Genomic DNA, 23,054 nt, shown 5'->3' on the forward strand with positions numbered 1-23,054 from the left:
CGGGGGACTCTTCTGCAGCTGAGGAGAGAAAAGATGCTCTGGCTGGAGGCTCCTGGTCCAGGGGCCGGGCGAGGGCCGGTCAAGGGCGGCCAACCACTAAGTCCCCAAAATGGCCTCCCGATGCCCCTCGCAGCCCCACCCCCGCCCCCGCACTCCACCGCTCGCCGGCCCACGTGACCCGGCCGGCCCCTCCCGCCCACCCGGGTTGGCGACCCCGGGTCCGGGTCCCTGCGGCGGTGGCCCCGCCCCTCGCGGGAAACGGACCAACCGAGGAAGGGTAAGGCGGGGCGGGTGGTGACGGCCAATGGAGGTGGAGCTCCGGAGGGGAGTAACAGGTTGGTGGGAGGGGGAGAAAGAAGGAGGGAGCGCCGAGGGACAGAGGGGGAGGGCCCGGGAGCCGCGCGTGCAGCTCTACCCGAGCCCGAGCCCGAGCCCGAGCCCGGGAGCGCCGAGCCCGGCTGGGGTGAGTGAACCGGGCGGGCGCAAGGGCACCTGAGAGGCAGGCGAGCCCTCAGGTGTACCCCTGAGGGGCGGGAGTCTAGGCGATCAGAGATACCCAGGGCACAGGTGCTGAGTTGGCGAGAGGAGGAGGGGAGGTCAAGTTAGGGTGGGAGTACTGATTAAGAGCTGGCTCCTACTCTAAGATGTCACACGCAGGTGCCTGGGAAGGTGCCAGGTGAGGGGCACCTGAGGCTAAGGCTATTCCCAGGGCATGGAAGCGTTTCAGGGCCAATATATCTCTGGAGGTCAGACGCCAGTCCCCGGGGCAGAGTTTCTCTCGGAGACCGGAATGGTGGGGGGAAGGAGTCAGTCTCAGTTGGGCAAAGGGAACTGCTGCCCGAGGTTCAGATACGTAAGGGAAAGGGCGTGGAAAGGTGCTGTTTCCCTGAGGTTCTTTACCCGACTGCCAGTCTGAGCCGGTGCTGATACCTCCCTCTGGCTTTGAGGTGGCTCTGAGGTGTGGAATCTTTCTCTAACCATTGATCTATAGGGCAAGACAGGTGCAATTAATAGACACTGAGCGGTAGAGCGAGAGGGCACCCCCATCTCTTTGCTAGGTGTGAAACTAAGTCTTTCAGTTTTTGTCCTCCTTTGCTTTCTTGCCAGGGAGAATGTTTCCTTCTTCCTCTTGAGAGAGTACTCTACAAGAGAGGGATTTGAGTAAGCTTAGATCCCTAGGCCTACAAAATGTGTAGAAATACTTCTTCCTAATGAGGCCTCTTTCTGGGGGCTAATGTCAAGCCCTCCCCCCAAGCATACATACTTCTGTGGTTCTAGATGGGGCCATTGGGTGAGGTTTGGGAGCCTAACCAATTTCCTTGATGCCTCTCAGAAATTCCCCATTATTCCCTGAAACCCTACCAGGCATCCCTGACAGCTGGACCATGATGGCTGTCAGACTAGCCATAGGCACTGGTGCAGGAAATAAGCAGGACTCCTCAGGAGACCACAGGACTAGGAGATTCAGCACCTCTAAGTCTCCAAGCTGGATGAGAGGTGCACATCAGGGCTGAGACAAAATTTCTGAGGCAAATATCCTTGCCTTAGGCAGGTGAGGGAACCAGAGCCAGCCTTGGCTTGGCCCCTTTGATGCCCTGCCTGAGGAGAGTTGTTGTAATTGGGAAATAATTAGCAACCGCTATGTTGTCGACAGGCTTCCTGCACATGCCTCTCTACCTCTTTTTTCATCCTGGATATTCGGGAATGGGGTACTGGCTCTAGGGGACTGCTAATCCAGAGATTTGCCTGACCCTAAGAGGATTCTGGCTTCCTAGAACCCTGAACCCTTCCTGCTTTCCCCAGGCCGACCTGCATGCCATCACCCATGTGGGAGGTGAGGAGGGGGTAGGGCTGCTGCTTCTCTTCACTCCAGGGAGGGGGAGAACTGAGGGCCAGGGAGGTGGCCCAGGTTAAGTGTGGGATCTGGAATGCAACCTTGGGAACTTTACAGGGAGGGGTAGAGGGAGACAAAGTCTTCTGTTACACACCGGCCTGTCTGTCAGTCACCAGGCACACTGTGTATCTGTTCCTGCCTGTTCCCTCCCCACCTTCTGCCTCTTCCTTCAGAGCCTTGGCCTTGGCATCTAAGCTGGACGGAGTCCCTGCCCATGGTTTTGCCCCTCTGCCTCCTCTGTGGTGTGGAATTTCTCTGGTCTGCTTCACAAGCTGCCAGTGGAGTCTCCCCGGCCCTCCCCTTTCCCTTGCCTCTCAAACCAGTCCAGCCAGTTTGCAGGGGCCCAGTTCCTCATTGTGTTTTTTTCCCCACTGGCCAAGCAGCTCTAGTCTGGTGCTCAGGTTTGACTTTTCCAGTGGACTGAACCAGGAGTACACATAGGGGGTTCTTTTTGGATCCTTGGGCAACCTTATCTTGCTAACTCTTTATGAGAAAATAGGAGCCGAAAGGGCAAGGTCAATGAACTCTCCTTTTCTGTTTTCACCATTTGCTTTCCTTGTTTCCTCCGAGGGGAGTCTAATCTCTGTACCTCTAGTTCACCCATTTTCTGCATCTGCCGATTATATAGCATCTAGCATATTGCCAGGCCCTATGTATACCAGTTCTTCCTGGGCACACCTGGAGCCACCCCACCCCCACTTCCTGCCAGGAGTCCAGAGACCCTGTCACTCCTAGTTGGAAGCCAGCCACTTATGGCTGGGCCAGAGGTGATGGAATTGGGGCAGGGCAGGCTAATGAGTAACTCAGGCAGAAGTGGCTGCCTGATACAAGTGCCGTGTTCTCCCTCTCCTTACAGGCAGGAATGACAGAAGCAGAAAGATGACGCTGAATTAACTTGTGGCCTAGTCTCTTCCCAGAGTACAGTTGGTGGGAAAAGCAGGGTCAGGCATCTGGTGAGAGGAAAGGCTCAGGGTTCCCTGTTGCCAGGGCTCACTATTTACCTGCCTCTGGGGCTTACGAAAGGCCTTGGAGCTGCCTTGCTCCCCTGGCCCCGCCCCGCTGTCCTCTGTAACTGAAGGCGGATAGGTTTCGGGTTTTCCATGTTGAATCATTTAGAGCCCTGCTTTCTGACCCACTCCAAAGATCCCTTTAGCCCTCCTGGCCCTTGACCCACATGTCCTGGGACTGAAGGGGGTTGAGGTTAGGGAGTCACTGGGACCTAGGGGTACACTTGGTGCCGCCTCTGAGCAGCTTGGTGCTCTTGGGCGGGTGAGGGCTATGCACTCTCTGGGACTAGGCTGGGAACTTCTTGACCTGGATCTGGAAGATCAGTAGATGTACTGTCAGGGTAGAGCTGCATCATGAATAAATCATGTGACTTCTAGGCACATCTGGTTCCAAAATTATGACTGAATAGGACAGGGAGTCCAGGCCAGGAAGAGGTCCTGTTACTAGGACAAACAAGAAATGGCTCTGCAGGATCCTTGGGAAATCTCCCCACTGCTGTGTTGAGTCTGCCTTGGTTTGGGATACAACTTTTAATAGATATATATTGACATCTACCATCTGCCAGGCCCTGGGGACACAGGAGTCAGCTGAGAGCAATGTATTTTTTCCCTCCAGGAGGAGGGAGACAGATAGGAAACAAATTATCACTCTGATAAATATATAAATAAACTGAAGCACACTCACTGAAGGCCAACTATAGAGTGTACAATGTGAATCTGATCTAGTTTGTGGGAAGGAATGGTTGAGGCTTCTCTAGGAAGTGACATCCTTCTGTAAGCCAGGTGAAGCCAGGAAGGTCCTGTTGGAAGGAGCAGCATATGTGCAGGATAACATTTGTTGTCAGCTTTGTGACAGGATTATGCTGCTAGGTGCGTTCGTGTTTAATATCTTGACATTTTCCCTCTTTTTATTGAAGTAGAACCTAAGTAAATAAAGTGCAAAAATCTTAAGTGTATAACATGATACATTTTTACAGTTGTATACCCACATAATTGTTATTATCTAATTCTCACAGGTAATTACCTCATGAGGTATTATTATACCCATTTTACAGATGAGGAAACAGGCTGGGAAAAGTTGTGATTTGCCCAAGGTCATATACATCAAGTGAAGGTCAGAAGCTGGGATTCCAAGCCAGATCCTGACTGTAGTCCAGTGCCTTTTCTATTGGATGAGTGGCTTGGAGAACTTACCCCTTTGCCTTGTAGCTTCTTTTCTGGTCCCATTTCTTACTTGAATTCCAACATAGGGCCCTGCCAACTAAAAATACTGCTTTCTGGGGTATCTGAGTCAGTGGTTGGTTAAAGTCCTCCCCAGTGTCTGCATAGTGGAAGGATCGTGTCCTTGGGTTCATGGGTGGGCCTTAAGGACCTCTTGAGATTCTGTGGTAAAAGTTTGGGTGGGCTGTCTCCTGGGGGGAAGGGTGCATTGCTTTCATTGTTTTCTCAGACACCAAAAAAGGTGAAGAACCATTGCTGATAAGGGGTTCCTCCCCCCTGTATCTTCCTCTGTAGGGGAGGGGTTGGGAATGCTACTAGGAATGCTCTTCCTCCAATTCCTTTCTCACCTGGAGCCCCGCCCCTCCCTTCCCCACCCCTCCTGGGTTCCTGAGCTTCCTAGCACTTCTACAATCCCTGAAAGGGGCCTTGCCAAGTTTCCTTGGCCCAGAGCTCCACTGGGAGGTTGAGCTGGGTATGTTTGTGTCTCTGGCACATCAGAGGCTCCTCCTCCAATTTGGTGCTAGGCCCTGGTGGAGGTTAGCAGAAGGGGTGGGGAAGCTGGATTTTTATTTGCTTAGAGGAGAACCTCTCCCCGCAAGTTCCTGGAGCCAGAGCAATAAGCAATACCTGGAACACATTCCATTTGCTGACTCTGAGCTTAGGCAATGTAGACCCAGGGAGCTAGCCTGTAGGTGGTCTTGGCTCTGGCCCTCAGATGGGACAAGTCTGCCTGTCCTGGGGCCTGATACTCTTTTTTTTTTTTTGGCTGCACCATGCAGCTTGTGGGATCTCAGTTCCCTGACCAGGGATGGAACCCAGGCCTCAGCAGTGAGAGCACCAAGTTCCACCACTGGACCGCCAGGGAACTAACTCCTGGACTGGTACTCTTAAATGTTACTTAAACTTTTCTTGAATAGGTAGTACATGGTTCCAGATTCAAAAGGGACAAAAAGATATATAATAGAAAGCCAGTCATTCTCCCATCCCTGTCCCCAGCCCTCAGTTCCCCCAACCCTGATGCATCACTGCTATTGGTTTCTTTGAGTATCCTCCCAGAAATGGGATGACATATCTTGGGGTCTTCTGTATTTGAAGGAGCTCTGGGATTGGAGGCCCCTATTCTCCGTTGGGTTGGAGGTGTCTGCAGGTGGGGCTTGGGTTCTGCCTTCCCTGGGGGTGGGAGAAGCACATGGTAGTGCCATATGTGTACGTGTGAAGATCAAGAAAAATCTTTAAACTCTTGACAAAACCAAGCTCCCCAGGACTGTGTTAGAGGAAATGGATTCTTCTGGGTCAGTGGGTCTCAGAATGTGGAATCTGGACCAGCAGCATCAGCACCACCTGGGAACTTGTTAGAACTGTAAGTCCTCAGTGTGGGGCTACCTACTGAATCTGATACTCTGGGGGCAGGGTCCAGTGGTCTGTTTTAACGGGTCCTTCAGGTGATTCTGCTGCTCAGATAAAGTATGAGAACCACTATTTTATGTAGAAGGGATTGGCAGGGCAATCAGCCTCACAAAAGCTGAGCAAGTGGAGGTTTCTGGGTTTCTACTTCTAGTCTCTCAGCTTAAACTCTTCATCTTCTAGGACCCCTCCTACCCATGGAGCAGGTGTCCACCATGGCTGAGCCCCGGGGCCCTGTAGACCACGGAGTCCAGATTCGCTTCATCACAGAGCCAGGGTGTGATGCAGAGATGGGCACCCTACATCGTGGTGGACGACGCCCAGCTAAGGATGCAAGAGCCAATACCTATGGGGTTGCCGTGCGTGTGCAGGGCATCGCTGGGCAGCCCTTCGTGGTGCTCAACAGTGGAGAGAAAGGTGGCGACTCCTTTGGAGTCCAGATCAAGGGGGCCAACAGTCGAGGGGCCCCAGGAGCTCTGAGCTCCGACTCGGAACTTCCCGAGAGGCCCTACTCTCAGGCCAAGGAGTTTCCTGCCCCCTCGCAGGGAAGCACATCTGATGAGGAGCCCGGGGCCCACTGGAATGGAAGGCTACTGCGCTCCCAGTCCCAGGCCTCACTGACAGGCCCTGCCCTTATGGGTCCAAGCAACAGGAGCACCAGCCTGCTGGAGCTAGCCCCCCAAGGAGCCTACCCGGGCAGCACCATTGACACTGCCCCCCTGTCTTCGGTGGACTCCCTCATCAACAAGTTTGACAGTCACCATGGGGGCCAGGCCCGGGGCCGGACTGGCCGCCGCACACGGATGCTGCCCCCTGAACAGCGCAAGCGGAGCCAGAGCCTGGACAACCGGCTCCCACGGGACACCGCTGAGGAACGGGAGCGCTGGTCCCCCAACCGCTGGACCCCTAGCACAAAGCATGACCAGCACGTGGGCAGCTTGAAACAGTCAGCCCAGAGCTGTCTTGGTGGCTTTAGCCGTTCCCGTCAGACCCAGGACTGGGTCCTTCAGAGTTTTGAGGAGCCACGGGGGAGAGCACAGGACCCTCCCATGCTACAGGTCAGACCTCACCCCTCTATGGCTTCCAAGCCCTGGCCCCTTCTCATCAGCCCTGACCTACGTGGGTCTCCATGTTGATTCAAATGACCTATGGCAGAAAGTCTACTTTTTGTCCTCCACTTTATCCATCTACTTAAGAGATGGTATTCATATGTACAAGACACTTCCATGGGCAAAATTCTAAAGGACGTGGAAGTACCTATGAAATCACCATTCACAAGCATGGTGAGTTACTTGTCATTGCCCGACCATTAGCTGTGCCTCAGTCACCAGCATTTGCTAGGTCGGCAGCAAACGTGAGGCAGGCTTGGAGGATACGAGTGGCTCCCTGGTGCTCTTGCCAAAACTCCCCCCTTTGTCTCCCACTCAGGAATGCGAGTGAGTGGGGGAGTGACTTTACTCTGAGACAAAGTTAAGCCCATTCTAAAAGTCAATCATTCACAAATTCTAGTACATTAACTGCCATTAGTGACAAATAACCTGTGACACAGCTCACAACTGGTCGAGATCTGTTTGTCGAGCAAAATCTGGTTTGCAGTGATAGTGAGAGGTGTACCCTGCTTGGACCCCTTCCTGGCCTGTTGCTCCGGCCTCAGAGGTGTTGCCTCTTTACCCCACTTCAGGCTTGTTCGTCGTGCTTGAAGGGCCTCATCTCCCAACTGCCATGTCTCTTTCATCTGAACCCCACACGCGCTTCTGGCGTAATCTTTGTAGTCTTCCTATTTCTCTGGGTTTACTTTTTTTGTAGTTCAAATCAACTCCAGACCTTCTCCGAGACCAGCAGGAGGCAGTCCCACCAGGCGGTGTGGACCACGTGAAGGCCACCATCTACGGCGTCCTGAGAGAGGGGTGAGTGGGGACCCTCCCAATAGCAGAGTCACACACCTCCCTTCTTTTCCTTGTAGCTTTGTTCCCCATCTTCCCTGCTCTTAACCCTTCCTTCCCTCATCTCTGCTACCCCTTTCCTCCCCTAACCTTTGCATCTGTCCTTTTATCCTCCAGAAGCTCAGAAAGTGAAACCTCTGTGAGGAGGAAGGTCAGTTTGGTGCTGGAGCAGATGCAGCCTCTGGTGGTGAGTGGCCTTCTCACGGTGGGGCGGGGGGCAGGGTTAGGGCCTTGTGGGCCTTGGGATCTGGATGTGGACTCGCTTCCTTCCCCCCGTGTCTCTGGCAGATGGCTTCTTCTGGTTCCACTACGGCAGGGCAGGGCGAACTCACCCAAAAAGTGGAGGAGCTACAGAAAAAGCTGGATGAAGAAGTGAAGGTGAGGAGAGATTAGAGGTGCAGAAGGGATGAAGGGCCACAGGGGGAAAGAACCTTGGCCTGGGCTGGCCCTTCCAAGCAATGGAATGAGCACTTATGTGTCCTGTGAGACAAGAGTATGTGCTAGTCCCAGGAAGGACTTCTGGGGTTCTCTGGAGCTTAGAGAGGAAGAGCACATTCATCAGGGGTCTAACTACTTTTCATTCCATTTCCTTTGGAAGTTCCTGTCCTAGCTCTGCCACTCACTGTGGCTGTATAAATCTTGAGTAAATTATTTATCTCAGTTCTTGGCATCATCATACTAATGATGGCAGTAACAGTAGCTGTCATTTATTGAGTTTAATTTTTGTAGTAGCTACTATCCCAAGTAATATGTAATAATTACAGTGACCCTGTAAAATAGGCATCCTTGACCCTTGTATGATGAGAGAGTTGAAGATCAGAAAGATTAAGTGAATCGCTCAAGGTGGTAAGTTGTAGAGGAGGAGTGTTAAAATTCAGGTGAGTCTTATGCTCAAGCCTACGTACTCCTCTTTTTTTTTTTTTTTTTTTTTTTTGCGGTACACGGGCCTCTCACCGCTGTGGCTTCTCCCACTGCGGAGCACAGGCTCCGGACACACAGGCTCAGCGGCCATGGCTCACGGACCTAGCTGCTCCACGGCATGTGGGATCTTCCCAGACCGGGGCACGAACCCGTGTCCCCTGCATCGGCAGGCAGACTCTCAACCACTGCGCCACCAGGGAAGCCCACTCCTCTTTTTTTATACTGCTTACACCTGTCACATTATTGCCTTGTATATAGGTGGTGCTCAGTAAGTGTTAGATTGTAACTCCCCTTGTTTCCTGAAAAGCAGGGTCATGTACTGGTTGAGCGGTGGGCTGTGGAGTCAAGCTGAATTCAAATCCTGGTACTCTTACTTGTTGGCTATGTAACTGACCTTGGGCAAATTCTTTAAATGTTCTAAGCCTCTGTTTCCTTAACTGTAATGTGAGGATAATAATTGTGCTGTGTTAGTTATCTCTTGCTGTGTAACAAATTACCTCAAAACAAACATCACCCAGTATCTGAGTGCCCAGGATCTGGGAGCCACTTAACTGGATAGTTGTGGCTCAGGGTCTGTGATGAGCTTCCAGTCAAGGTATTGCCTGGGGCTGTAATCATTAGAAGACTTGACAGGTGTTGGAGGATTTACTTCTAAAGTGGCTTACTCAATGGTTGTTAGTTGGAGGTCTCAGTTCCTTGCTATGTGGACCTCTTCATAGTGCTGCTTGAGTGTCCTCACAATATGGTAGCTACCTTTCCCCAGAGTGAGTGATCGAAGAGAGAAGGTAAGGAGGAAGCTGCAATGCCTTTTTCTGACCTAGTCTCAGAAGCTACACATCACTTCCCCCTTTTTCTATTTGTTAGAAGAGACAGCCTGTACTCAAGGGGAGCCTATATTAAGTCCAGCCTATACTCAAGGAGAGAGGCTTCACCTTTTGAAAGAAATGTCAAATAATTTGTGGACATATTTTAAACCATTACAAGTACCGAGGCTTGTTATGAGGATTAAATGCAGATAATATACATAAGGTCCCTAGTACGGTGCCTGTCACATAGTGAGTGTCAGTAGATATTAGGTATTCCCATTATCCCTGGTCCTTCTGAGAGGCTTTCCCTACTCTCCACCTGTTTTACTCTCTTTTCCCTTTCCAGAAACGGCAGAAGCTAGAGCCATTCCGTGTTGGGCTGGAGCGGCAGCTAGAGGAGAAGGCAGAAGAGTGCAGCCGACTGCAGGAGCTGCTGGAGAGGAGGAATGGGGAAGCCCAGCAGAGCACCAAGGAGTGAGTGCAGCTGATGGTGCCCGCAGGGCTGCATGAGGGCCTCAGCCAGAGTTAGAGGCTCCCCCAGGGCTGGGGGAGACAGGGAAATCTCCAGAAGCTGAAAGGGGCCAACAGAGAAGGTTAAAGACAGGACCTTTCTCTTTACCTTCTCTATCAGTAATGCTAATAGCACATGAGTTAGGCTCCCTGGATTTGCCTCTGTGCATCAGGTACTTAATCTGTAAAATGGGATTAATAATGGTACCTACCTCACAGGATTGTTGTGAGGATTTAATCGTTCATGTAGCAGAAGTTTTTGCAACGAGTACTGTGTAGTAGGCACTGATCTAGATTCCTGGGGTTCATCAGTGAACCATAAAGATGAAGCATAGCTTCTAGTGAGGGGGCACAGACAGTAAACAATTAACATATTGTATAAGTAAACGTATTACATATGAGAAGGTGGTAAGTAGAATAGGCTAAAGCAGATCAGGAGGGCTGGGTTGTAGGGGGGCAGGTTGCAATATTAAACAAAGTAGTCAGGGGAGGCCTTGTTAAGATTTGAACAAAGACTTGAAGGAGGTTTATAGGAACTAATATAAGTAAAGTGTTTAGAAAACGGCCTTACACATAGCGCTCAATACTGTTGTCTATAATTAATTATTAGGCTCCAGAACATGAAGCTCCTCCTGGACCAGGGTGAAAGGGTACGGCATGGGCTGGAGATGCAGGTGATGGAGCTGCAGGACAAGCTGAAACAGGCCCAGGGTCCTGAGCCTGCTAAAGAGGTGCTAATGAAGGTAGGGAGTAGGATTGGGGTACCTTAGCCTCTGCTTCCTTCCTCAAGTCTGCTCATCTGCAGTTTCCCTAAAGTATGGGGAGTAGGTAGCTGATTACAGGTATCCCTTAGGGTGCTTTCAGGCCGACTCAGTGGCGGCGTGGCACTAGAGCCCAGAATGGTAGATTTCCTTTATCCTCACAGGGCATCTTAGAGGGCAGAGAGCACCTGGTACCATGCCTAACAGATAGGAGGTGCTCAATAGTTTTGATTGACTGGATGAATGAACGGACAGGTGGATCCTAATATGGTCACCTCTGTACTTCCACCTTCACTTTCCCCAGGACCTGGTAGAGACCCGGGAGCTTCTGGAAGAGGTCTTAGAGGGGAAGCAGCGGGTAGAGGAGCAGCTGAGGCTGCGGGAGCGGGAGCTGACAGCACTGAAGGGCGCCCTGAAGGAGGAGGTGGCCTCCCGCGACCAGGAGGTAGAGCACATGCGGCAGCAGTACCAGCGGGACGCAGAGCAGCTTCGCCGGACTGTGCAGGATGCCACCCAGGCACGTGACAGGAGCCGGGCTGGGAAAAGAGAGCGCCCCCCGGGAAGGGGGCTGCCTTGAGGTCTTGGTATTTGGTGATTTTTTTCATGGTCATAACCGGAACTCCCCCTAAAAGACACATGTGGGATGTAATGAAAACCTTGCTCAGGAAACCTACAAGGGCAGAGGGAAGGAGTGCAGGCCAGAAGTCCCACGAGGATGTGTGACCGAAGCCCCATGGGGAAATAACTGGGGGAGGCTTCCTGTAGATGACAGAGGGGCAGACTGTGTCTTGGGAAGAGAGCCTTCTGCTAGCATTGCACCAGGTGCCCCGGATGTCAGGGTGTGCAGTGGGCATGGTGCCTGGACCTGAGCCTCCCCTTCTACACACTCACACTTTGGTTTGGAGTGAGCTCTTCCCTCCGAGCCTCCTGGCCCCTGACTCTCCCCTTCCCTAGGATCACGCAGCATTGGAGGCTGAGAGGCAGAAGATGTCAGTCCTGGTGCGGGGGCTGCAGAGGGAGCTGGAGGAGACCTCGGAGGAGACAGGGCATTGGCAGAACTTGTTTCAGAGGAACAAGGAGGAACTTAGAGCCACCAAGCAAGAGTAAGGACACTGCCCCCCAGGGTGCTTATCCATGGTTCTTATATTCCCCCTCTTTTCTGCCAGTGCTGTGCTCCTTCCTTTCCCATTTCTCAAACTGCCCTTCTCCATCCCCACCTTCCGCCCTCCTGAGGGTGGGTGCCCAGTGTCCTGCCTCCAGGGAGGTGGTTTTCATTGTCATTGCCCTGCTCACCTCTCCCAGGCAGGCGGCCTCACCCTGTTCCCTTTCCCTTTCGTTTCACCTTTCTGGGCTCAGACTCCTGCAGCTGCGGATGGAGAAGGAGGAGATGGAAGAGGAACTTGGGGAGAAGATAGAGGTCTTGCAGAGGGAATTAGGGCAGGCCCGGGCTGGTGCTGGAGATACTCGCCAGGTGGAGGAGCTCAAGAAGGTACTTGGGAGTTGGGGGGCAATAGGGCAGGTTGGGGGGATGGGCATCTGCCTTACCTATCCACGAGGGCCTCCACACTTGCGTGGCTGTCTCCCGTGTGCTTGGTTTTCAGGCTTCATCCTGCCTGCTCAGCCTTCTCTCTTCCCAGCACACACTCTAGCAGGACTGGTCTCCTCATTCAGTGTAGAAGTTTCTAATGGAAAGGGCTCTCAATGGCCAGGTTGGGTTATAGCCAGAGGCCGCTGGCTACCTCCCAAGAGACCTCATGGGTAGCAGCATTGAGGTGTATTTGTGAAACTCCAGGGTCATTTTTGCAAGCTTGGAGACCTAATTTGGTCAGCAGAGCAAGAGTTGCTCTGTCTCTCAGAGGGGACCCATTAACTACACTTACAAAACAAACATTTACAGTTAGAATGCCAGTTTATTAACTTAAAACGAGTGTGTAGTGAGTAGTGTTGTCACATGGAACACTTGCAGTGGCATGGCCAGCTGACCTATATGGGAAGCCAAATTGTAATTTGAAGGCTGCTTAGAGAGTATAGAATCTAGACACAGGTAGCTAAATGTTTTATTATGCATGGATATTTTATGAATAATAAGGTCATAAAATTGAAGTGAACACATAAATAATTTCTTCATATTCCTGGTATCAGTTTATGAAGGACAAGAAAACAGTGAATTATTTCAGATGATTTGAAAATTAGAAAATATTTTCATTAATTATAGGGAACTGGCATTTGTGGCCTCCTGAGAATCCTTCTGGGTTTATATTCTTTCATTTGCTATGCTGGATATGTAGTAGGTGCTCAGTTAACAAGTATTAATTAATCAATTCTTGTTTGTCATGCTTTTACTCTAAGACTACCTAATTGTAATCAAGGTAATCATATTTTTAAATGAGTAAAGAAATATAGCTCTGAATGATGATTTTCCAGATAAATAAAAGCCTGAGCTTATGCAAAATATTTGGTGGAGAAAAAGATAATAAATGTTAACCAAACATACTTTGGTGGTTGTGAAATCAAAAGTACTCCTAATTTTTACTATACTGTTTTTAAGTTAACAAATATCAAGGATAGTCTGAAGTCTGTTAACTATATTAGCTGACATAGTGAACCTGGACATTCCTCTGGACAATCTCAGTTGACTTATTATGCTGGGTAAAGCTAAAAAGCAAAAAAGTAATAACTAGTGTTTCATTTATCTCATATATTAAGCTAATTTTATTAAGTATTTAATCAATCAATAAGATATACATTAGGAAAATAGACTAACCCAGTCCACTGTAGACCATACACTGTGCTATTTTTCTTTTTCTATTTTTTCTTTATTTAAAATTCTTTTTAAAAATTTATTTATTTTTGGCTTCATTGCACCTCATGTGGGATCCTAGTTCCCCGACCAGGGATCGAACCCTCACCCCCTGTGGTGGAAGCGTGGAGTCCCAACTGCTGGACTGCCAGGGAAGTCCCCTCTTTTTCTTTTTTCTTTTTTTTTTTTTTTATAAATTTATTTATTTACTTATCTATTTATTGGACGCATTGGGTTTTCGTTGCGGTGCACGGGCTTCTCACTGCAGTGGCTTCTCTTGTTGCAGAGCACAGGCTCTAGGCGCACGGGCTTCATAGTTGTGGCTCACAGGCTCAGTAGTTGTGGCACATGGGCCTAGCCGCTCTGTGGCATGTGGGATCTTCCCAGACCAGGGCTCGAACCCGAGTCCCCTGCATTGGTAGGCAGATTCCCAACCACTGCGCCACCAGGGAAGCCCCCCCTCTTTTTCTTTGTAATGAGTACGTTAGTGTCTTATACTGAAGACTCACTATATACATATAACCTTTCAGCCTAATTATACTTTCTGAATTTCAGAAGTAGCTAATAGATAAAGAATTAGAATGAGAAATCGTATTTTGATTTTTTTTTTTTTTTTTTTTTTTTTTTTTTTTTGCGGTACGCGGGCTTCTCACTGTTGTGGCCTCTCCCGTTGCGGCGCACAGGCTCCGGACGCGCAGGCTCAGCGGCCATGGCTCACGGGCGCAGCCGCTCCGCGGCATGTGGGATCCTCCCAGACTGGGGCACGAACCCGTGTCCCCTGCATCGGCAGGCGGACTCTCAACCACTTGCGCCACCAGGGAAGCCCGTATTTTGATTTTTTAAGAAAGAAATCAGAGCAGCACCAATATTTATTGTGTCACATATTTTGGTTTTCAACATTTAAACAAAATAGCCAATCCTGTTTTATGCATACCCTCATCTGTTCTCACTCCATGTAATTTTTTTTAATGGAGATTTAGTTCACATACCATAAAATTCACCCTTTTAAAGTATACAATTTAGTGGGGTTTTGTATACTCACAGAGTTGTACAACCAACACCATCACCACTATCTAATTATAGAACATTTTCATCACCCCAAAAAAGAACCCCGTATCCATTAGCAGTCACCCTCCCCACTCCTGGCAGCCACTAATCTACTTTCTCTCTCTATGGATTTGCCTATTCTGGACATTTCATATAATTGGACTCCTATAATATGTGGCCTTTCACGTTTGGCTTCTTTCACCTAGCATAATGTTTTTCAAGGTTTATCCATGTTGTAGCAAGTATCAGTACTTCATTACTTTTTATGGCTGAATAATATTCCACTACATGGATATACCACATTTTTTATCTGTTCATCACTTGATGGACATTTGGGTCATTTCTGTATTTAGCTGTAATGAATAATGTTGCTATGAACATTCACTTACAAGTTTTTTGTGAACATATGTTTATACAGTTCTCTTGGGTATATGCCTAGGAGTGGAATTGCTGGGTCATATGGTAACGTTATGGTTAACTTTCTGAGACATTGCCAAATTGTTTTCCAAAGTGGCCATACCATTTCACATTCTTACCAGCAGTGTATGAGAGTTTCAGCTTCTCCACTTTCTGTTATCCCAGGCTGGCTCTCTCTGCCCTGTCACCATTTCCCTTCCCTTGTAGGAGCTGCGCCGGACACAGGAGGAACTTAAGAAGGTGCAGGCAGAGCAACAGAGCCAGGAGGTGACTGGGCGACACCGGGAGCGGGAGTTGGAGAAGCAGCTGAGGGTAGAGGCTGAACGAGGCCGGGGGCTGGAACAGCAGAACCTCCAGCTACAAAAGACCCTCCAGCAACTGAGACAAGACTGTGAAGAGGCTTCCAAGGCAAGGGGAGTGGGCACAGGGCTTAGGAGGTGGAGGCTGAGGGGTCTGGAGGGCTGAGGAGCCAGAGGGCGTGGAAAATTACCTATCATGGGTATGTATAGACCAAATACCTTGGTCCTAGGTGTGTGGTTAAAAGTAGCCAGGATGTGGCAGGGGGAGGTTGGGCTGTACCTGGTGACACCCATTGCATCTCTGTAGGGGTGGGATTCTCAGGGAAGCCTCTGGCTGGTGGCACTACCCCTCTTCACACCTGGGTTCGTGTGAGCTCTCTTTTGGGTGGCTTTCCCGGGAGTCGCCAATGACCTTGAGCCCTGGGGTCTGAGCCACCTCTCCCTGAACCGGCCTCAGGCTCAGATGGCAGCAGAGGCAGAAGTGGCAGTGCTGGGGCAGCGTCGGACAGCAGTGGAAACGACGCTTCGGGAGACCCAGGAGGAAAATGATGAATTCCGAAGGCGCATCCTGGGTCTGGAGCAGCAGCTGAAGGAGGCACGAGGCTTGGCGGAGGGTGGGGAAGTGGCGGAGGCTCGGCTTCGGGACAAGGTGCAGCGGTTAGAGGTCAGTGCTTTTGCTGACATTGTTGGCTTCCTCCTGGCCTTCTCTCCTCTCATCCCTGGCTAAATACTCAGGCATCATTTTGATTTTGCCTGTAGCATGCTTCTGTTTGCCTCCCTAGTCCTCTGTTAACCTCGGGTTTATTTCCTGGAGTGTGCTTTAGTGTGAATGTCTCAGCCTTTGCACTGGTATTTTTGTCCATTTCCCACTCTTCGCATGTTCTCTGATCTTTGCTGGTTCCTCTGAGCCTGCTTTCATTGCCCACCTTTTTCATAAACATCTCTTCCTCCTCCCTCCCACCTACTCACCTCCAAATGGCTTGAGCCCAAGCTTTGCATCCCCTCAGTCCAATGTCCCTCACCTTCCCCACTCCCAGGCAGAGAAACAGCGGCTAGAGGAGGCCCTGAACACAGCTCAGGAAGAGGAGGGGAGCCTGGCAGCAGCCAAGCGGGCACTGGAGGCACGGCTGGAAGAGGCCCAGCGGGGGCTGGCCCGCCTGGGACAGGAGCAGCAGGCTCTGAACCGGGCCCTGGAGGAGGAGGGGAAGCAGCGGGAGGCGCTCCGGCGCAGCAAGGCTGAGCTGGAGGAGCAGAAGCGCTTGCTGGACAGGACTGTGGACCGGCTGAACAAGGAGGTGGGGCACGGGGTGGCCTGGGCTCAGGAAGAGGCTCAGCTCATACAGAAGCTTGCCTGGGTGGGTGGGCACAGGGGAGGGAGTGGGGTCACAACGTGTGGTGTTTGCCTTCCTCAAGTTCATTGTTGGGGAGGCCAAGTCTATATCTGCAGAGTGGCATCCTTCCTACTTCCCCTCAAGTGTTCTTGACCTCCCCCTACATCCTATTCCTTTATGATCTTGATCCTTGGAGAATGTCTCCTGGAGTTCCTCTTAGAAGTCTGTAAGACCTAAACATAAGAATCTTCGTTGGTAGAGTTTTATGTTTAGGGGAAGGAAAAAGGCCTATAATCCCTCCTTAGACGTCTGTAAGACCTAAAAACAGAAATTTTCATTGGTAGAATTTTATATTTGGGGGAGGGAAGGAGAAAGGAAGAAAAGGAGATAAATTGCTTTTTTTCAGGTAAGGTTCTCCTCCTAATCGCTTATTTATAAAACCGGAGCAAACACCTAATATATTTCATCAATTCTAAAATGTACATTTTATCGTCTCTGAAATTGATTTGTCTTATAATTGATGGTATGTTATAGTTCAATTGGCAAATTTTTCTTTTTCTTTGTAATAATCATTGGTATCTTGGGTTTGCTGAAATATGGTCATTTAAGGTTTACTTTGTATCAGGCACTGTTGTAAGTACTTTACGTAATTAATTAACATAATTCTCACAACAACCTTGTGATGTAGGTGCACTGTTATTATCCCATTTTACAGATGGGGAACTGAGACCCAGAGAGGGTAAATAACTTGCCTGTGGTCACACAGCTAATAAGTGGTAGAGCCAGGATTTGAACCCAGGAAATCTATATATTACTCTCAGCCATACTAGGGACCTAGGTCCAGGAAAGAGCAAGAGAGGGCTACTTTGGCAGGAAGGAGGCTCTGGGAGAGTCTTGGGAGTCTGGGCCCAGAGAAGGGAGAGAGGCATCCGTTAAAGAGATGCAGTGCTGAAAAATCTCTTTTCTCTGTGTCTCAGCTGGAGCAGATTGGGGATGACTCTAAGCAAGCCCTGCAGCAGCTCCAGGCCCAGCTGGAGGATTACAAGGAAAAGGCCCGGCGGGAGGTGGCGGATGCCCAGCGCCAGGCCAAGGAGTGGGCCAGTGAGGCTGAGAAGACCGCTGGAGGGCTAAGCCGGCTTCAGGATGAGGTAGGAGCCTAAATGGCAGGAGTCCCAACATCCTTGGTTTGAAGGTCATTACCTCTTAACCTGTGACAAAGGGATCTTGGGACCTGGGTTTAGGTCTAATCACTTCGGTGGGGGAGGGTGGGGGGAGTTGTCCACTGTAGGCAGAGACAGTAGAGGATGCACTGTCTGCACAGCAGTGATTTTCAAACTCTGATGCACATTAGGGTCACCTGGGGAGATTTTTAAGATCTCAACACCCAAGATGCCTCCTGTACACTTAAATCATAAACCCTGGGGCTTGGATCCAGGATCCGTAGTCTAAAAACTCCTCAGGTGATTTAAACTTGTGTAGAGAATTTTAAGACGATAAAGAATATGGGCTAAAAGTCAAGTCTTTTTATCTTTACCGTGCTCTGGCAGTTCTAAAGAATGTCAGAGTTGAAGAATTTTCCCCCACGGGGTGGACTGCTCCCACCCTTCAAGCTCCATCTTACCTTATCTGAGCTGCTGCATTTTTCTCTTCTGACCAGACTCAGAGGCTGCGGCAGGGCCTGCAGGCATCCCAGGCTGAGCGGGACTCTGCCCGGCTGGACAAAGAGCTGCTGGTCCAGAGACTGCAGGGGCTGGAGCAAGAAGCAGAGAACAAAAAACGCTCCCAGGATGACAGGAGCCGTCAGCTCAAGGGCCTTGAGGTGAGGACAGTTAGGGGGTGATGGGTGGTGGGTGGGATGGGGAAGGTGAGGGTGTCTGGATCCTGGCACAGGTGGGACTTCTGTGGGGAAAAGAGCCAGGACACTCCAGCCTCTGGGATAGGAAACTGGCAGCCGACAGCTGATGGGTTTTGTTTGACTGCAGTGTTGTACACAACTTTGAATTAATTGCCACTGTTTAGAAATGTATAGATGTCACATAAAATTTTGGATTTCTGGCTTTTCTTATACATTTGGAAAATATAATAACACTGGGCTTTGAGCCCTGAGTTGTCCGCATGGCAACAGTTGGCTGGAGCTGAGCAGTGGCTTCTCCCCTTTAGAGTCAACAGTGGTCTTCAGTTTGCTATATTTGGCAATAACAACATCAATAGTAATAAGAGCAGCAGCAGCAAACACTTACATATTGTGCTGTGTGCCAGGTACTTAAGAATTATTTAATCCTGAGAATAACCATATGGCCTGAGTAGGCTTGTTTTCCCCATTTTATAGATGAGGAAAACTGAGACACAGAGAGGCTGAGCAACTTGTCCGTGGCCCCTTTGCTAGGAAGCGGTCGATCTGATTTTTAAATCCAGGCAGTCTTGCCTTAGCCTCTACATGGTACTGCCTGACTCTAATTTGCTTCCCCAATCTGTACCCTGATGCTTCAGTTTCTGACTCTCTTTATCTCAGCCTTGGCCTGGGCACTTGGGTTTCTCTGTATTTTCCCATTTGGGAAATAGGGCTGCACCAGTGAGAAATAGATTCTGGGGTTTGTCATCCTGCCAAGACACCAAGGTCAGAGCGGGCCCACCCTCTTCCCTTGATGCCTCACTTGGGCAGCAGAGGGCGCTAGCTCCGTGGTGGCTCTGGGCAGGGGCAGGGACCAATGGGTTCTGGGATGTGGGAGAGAAAAGAACCTGTGGAGGCTGGTGTCTCAGAGGCTCCTGGTCAGAGTTTGGCGTTCTGGTGTCCAGCATTTGGGGCAGAATTAACCTGTTGGCCCTCTGCCACAGGAAAAAGTCTCACGGCTGGAGGTGGAGTTAGATGAGGAGAGGAGCACTGTAGAGCTGCTGACGGAACGGATGAATCGTGGTCGGGACCAGGTAACCCCTTCCTTATGCCTTATCCGTGTCTACCCCGACGACAGAACCTCTTGGCCCTTTCAAAAACAACCCTACCTTCCCATCTTTCATATATGGAGTTCTGGCTGCAGAATCGGTGCATGGCCGGCTCTACTGCAGGGTCTCATCTGCTTTCGGGAGGGGTTGGCGGGTTTCCTCAGGTGGAAAGAAGCAGGGAGTTTGAATGGAGGAAGGAATCCTGGTGGCCTGGGCTGCGGATCTGAGTCTGGGCTGCTTGCTTTCAGAAGGGACGTTAGTTCCTGGTGAGACTGAGGAGGCCCTGTTTAAATTCTGTGGCCCCTCCCATCTGAGTAGGCTGTGATTTCTTAGTTGCCTGGAAATTTGGGGGATTCAGAGAGCACCCTCCAGCTACTCTGCCCCACTTCGTTCACCTTGCTGGTTCATCATCAGTCCTCCCTAAGTCTGGTTCCTCTGGCCCATCCCCACTAGGTGGACCAGCTGAGGACAGAGCTCATGCAGGAGAGGTCTGCTCGGCAGGACCTGGAGTGTGACAAAATCTCCTTGGAGAGACAGGTGAGGGGGAGGGGGGGAGTCTTGGGGATAGGCCTCAGGAGGTGGGTAAAATGACCATGGAAACAATCGCAGGTTGAGTGCTAACCAAGGATGCTTCCTGTCCCTCTCAGAACAAGGACTTGAAGAGCCGGCTGGCCAGCTCAGAAGGCTTCCAGAAGCCCAGCGCCAGCCTCTCTCAGCTTGAGTCCCAGAATCGGGAGTTGCAGGAGCGGCTGCAGGCTGAAGAGAGGTGACGTGAACCCATCCTCTCTCTCTCCCTCTGGACTTTTCTCCTCTGGTGTCCCTCCATCTTCTGCTTCAGACATGGCCAACCTGGCTTGATCTTTTGGGAGACCTCTTCTCTTGATAGGGAAAAGAGAGAGTTGCAGAAATTCTGAAATGTGAATGACATCTATCTACCTGGTTCTTTGGATCTGCCCTGGGTCCTCCTCAGTCTAATGGTTGGGCTCGTGGCTGAGCCCTTGGAGTTCTTGGAGGCAGTATGGGGCCAAGTAGGAGTTTCTCTAGAAATGACAACAGCCATAGACATCCCCCTACCCCACCCTTTTAGGGAGAAGACAGTTCTACAGTCCACCAACCGAAAACTGGAGCGGAGAGTTAAAGAGCTGTCCATCCAGATTGATGATGAACGACAGCATGTGAATGACCAGAAAGACCAGGTAAGGATGGCAGCTAGGGCCAGGCAACCATATGGCAAGTATATACTATGCATTTGCTTGAAGGCCAAGAGAGGTCCCATCTCATAGGTCTTCTAAACTTAGACTTTCCTTCTATAAGGTCAGAGAGACTAGAGTGAAAGGACTAGATTAGAGCAGTCACAGTAAGCATGGGTATCGAGTACTTATGATGTGCTAGGCTCTCTTTCTAAGTGATGTATTAACTTATTTAATCCCCAAGACAAACCTAAGAGGTTGGGGTACTTGCCCGTGGTCTCAGCATTTTCCTAGGGGCAACTGTATATACCTTGTCAAGATTGCTGCAGGGGAGGATCCCAGGCCACGGTAGCAGCAGCTCCTTTTCTAATGTGGGGACTTGGTATCCTGCCTAGCTAAGCCTGAGGGTGAAGGCTTTGAAGCGGCAGGTGGATGAAGCCGAAGAGGAAATTGAGCGACTGGATGGCCTGAGGAAGAAGGCCCAGCGTGAGCTGGAGGAACAGCATGAGGTCAATGAACAGCTCCAGGCCCGGATCAAAGTCCTGGAGAAGGACTCCTGGTACGGGCTGCTCTCCTGCCCCCTGTTCCATCGGGATAGCAGAGCAATAAGGGAATGGGCTCTCCTGAACTGGATGGGGAGGAGGATCTCCAAGAAGGGACTTTGCAGGCACTCATTCCTGGATGAAAGCCAGTATGACTGTCTTCTAGTATCTCAGCCCCCATCCTGTACCCCATCTCCCCATATCTCTAATTAGTGGGGGAATCTTGTGAGTAGCTTTAGGCCTTAGGAGAACTGGGAGTCTCCTTGGCATGAAAAGGGAGGCTCTTTAAATCTTTCTGTCTCCTTCCCTGACCAGTATTCCTCTTTGACTCAGGCGCAAAGCTTCCCGCTCAGCTGCTGAGTCAACTCTCCAACATGAAGGGCTGAGCTCAGATGAGGAATTTGACAGTGTCTACGATCCTTCCTCCATCGCCTCACTGCTTACGGAGAGCAACCTGCAGACTAGCTCCTGTTAGCTCGTGGTCCACAAGGGCCCATGAACCACACTTGAGGCCTATCCTGGCCAGTCCTGCTCTGCTCTGCCCAGCCTCAGATTCCTCATCCCTGTGGGGGACCCAGTTATTCAGACCTAAGACAGGGAGGGGTGTGAGTGAAGGTGATAAAAAAGGCATCAGCGCTAAGCCGGTAGACAGACTTTCCCTTTCCTCTGGAGGAGTGGGCATTTTAGGCCAACTGAGCCCCCTCCTTAAGTGCCGACCCCCTCTTCTGCTCCCTCACAGCAGTAGGTTCGTCAGCGTGTAGGCTGAGGGGGATTGAGCAGGATAGGAAGGGATGGAAATTGCCATGTATATAAAGCTTTATTTCTTTAGCCCTTAACCCCAGGCTCAGGGAAATACCCTATGTGATTCTGCCCCCTTGACTCCTGCAACTCCTTTCCTTCCCATTCTGGAGCAGCGTAAGGGGAACATTATGGGTAATGGACATGCTGGCGTGGCTCTACCCACTTCTCAGAGGCTCTTCTTTGCACAGTCATGGGGCCCATGTGGTAGTCCCCACCTGTCTCCATTCCTGTATTTTTTGTCTTCTCCAGGCCAAGATCCAAGGGACCCTTTCTCCTCCTCTTCCCATCTTTACCGTTTCTATGTTCCTTCTTTCTTCTCAGTGCCTTAGCTGGGGTGAGGAGATAAGGATGCTCTTCTTGCCTTTTATTACCTGCACATTCATACCTCTCCAAGGACCACCCTTTCCTCAACCGGGGCCTTCTGCCTTCCCTGCTGCCCCAATGACTGGTCGAGAGACCTACCGGCTTCCCTGCCTATGAGGCCCTGTGAGAGGGACTTTGGGAGGGCCGTGATAAGGTGGTGGGGCTGCTTCTGCTCAGGGTTTCCATCCTTCCTCCTCTCCCTCTGTGACTATGGATGTGCTTATAAGATGGTTGCACCTGGGAACCCTGACAACTGTCTATGCAAGTTTGAAAAGCAAAGGTTTTGGTCTCCAGGGCCTTAACTTTCTCTGATCAGATGTGCCCAAACTCAGTAGGGAACCGAGGGACCCTCATTATCTCAGGAGCTTGGACCTGATACAGAGGGGCTAGAGGCTGACTCTTGGTAGAAACGGGAAGAGGCAGTGGTGGACTTATTCCTCCTTTGGGATTTGGGGAGAGCCATGTTCTGGTAGGAGGAGGTAAGGGAGATGATTCACCTCTCTTATTTTCTAAGCAGACTCTGTAAGAAGCCTAGAGGAGGGAGAAGCCTGTTCTCACCAATGACGTGTAATTTCATGATTAAAAAAATTTTCCTTTATTCTGCAAATCATATATTCTCTCCCAATCCAATCCAGCACTGAATTTATTTTAAATTAAATATTAAAATTATATATCTATACTGAAATCCTTGACTTGTCTTCTCATTCTTTTTCCTGACTTATTTGGAGGTCTAAATTTTATGAAGAAACCATTTTACTGTACGAAGCTGGGGTTTTCTTCACCTCACTTTTAGAGGCCTTTTGCAACAGATCAGATGGAACTTAGGGAGCCGAGAAGTGTTTATAGCAGCTCCATTC

At 50.3% G+C, this 23,054-nt stretch overlaps 1 protein-coding gene across 2 annotated transcripts; it reads left to right on the forward strand.

The window, feature by feature from the left end:
* Nucleotides 1-347: 347 nt before the first annotated feature.
* CGN (cingulin) lies at nucleotides 348-22,876 on the forward strand. Of its 2 annotated transcripts, XM_082612013.1 has the most exons (21): nucleotides 348-463; nucleotides 5,710-6,584; nucleotides 7,333-7,433; nucleotides 7,587-7,656; nucleotides 7,758-7,847; nucleotides 9,543-9,670; nucleotides 10,317-10,449; nucleotides 10,772-10,984; nucleotides 11,422-11,570; nucleotides 11,824-11,956; nucleotides 14,939-15,139; nucleotides 15,488-15,694; nucleotides 16,068-16,325; nucleotides 17,339-17,509; nucleotides 18,019-18,180; nucleotides 19,197-19,286; nucleotides 19,755-19,838; nucleotides 19,949-20,067; nucleotides 20,389-20,497; nucleotides 20,887-21,050; nucleotides 21,367-22,876. In XM_082612013.1, exons 2-21 carry the CDS (start codon nucleotides 5,724-5,726, stop codon nucleotides 21,506-21,508), a joined length of 3,585 nt encoding a protein of 1,194 aa, XP_082468139.1. In that variant the 5' UTR covers nucleotides 348-463; nucleotides 5,710-5,723; the 3' UTR covers nucleotides 21,509-22,876. The 2 variants fall into 2 exon arrangements, with proteins under 2 accessions (XP_082468139.1, XP_082468140.1); XM_082612014.1 differs by lacking the exon at nucleotides 348-463 and having other exon boundaries at nucleotides 5,726-6,584; nucleotides 14,939-15,145; nucleotides 15,494-15,694.
* The last annotated feature ends 178 nt before the right edge of the window (nucleotides 22,877-23,054 follow it).

Source organism: Mesoplodon mirus, assembly GCF_964341445.2.
Source record: "Mesoplodon mirus genome assembly, chromosome: 3".
In the NCBI taxonomy this organism is placed as follows: domain Eukaryota; kingdom Metazoa; phylum Chordata; class Mammalia; order Artiodactyla; family Ziphiidae; genus Mesoplodon; species Mesoplodon mirus.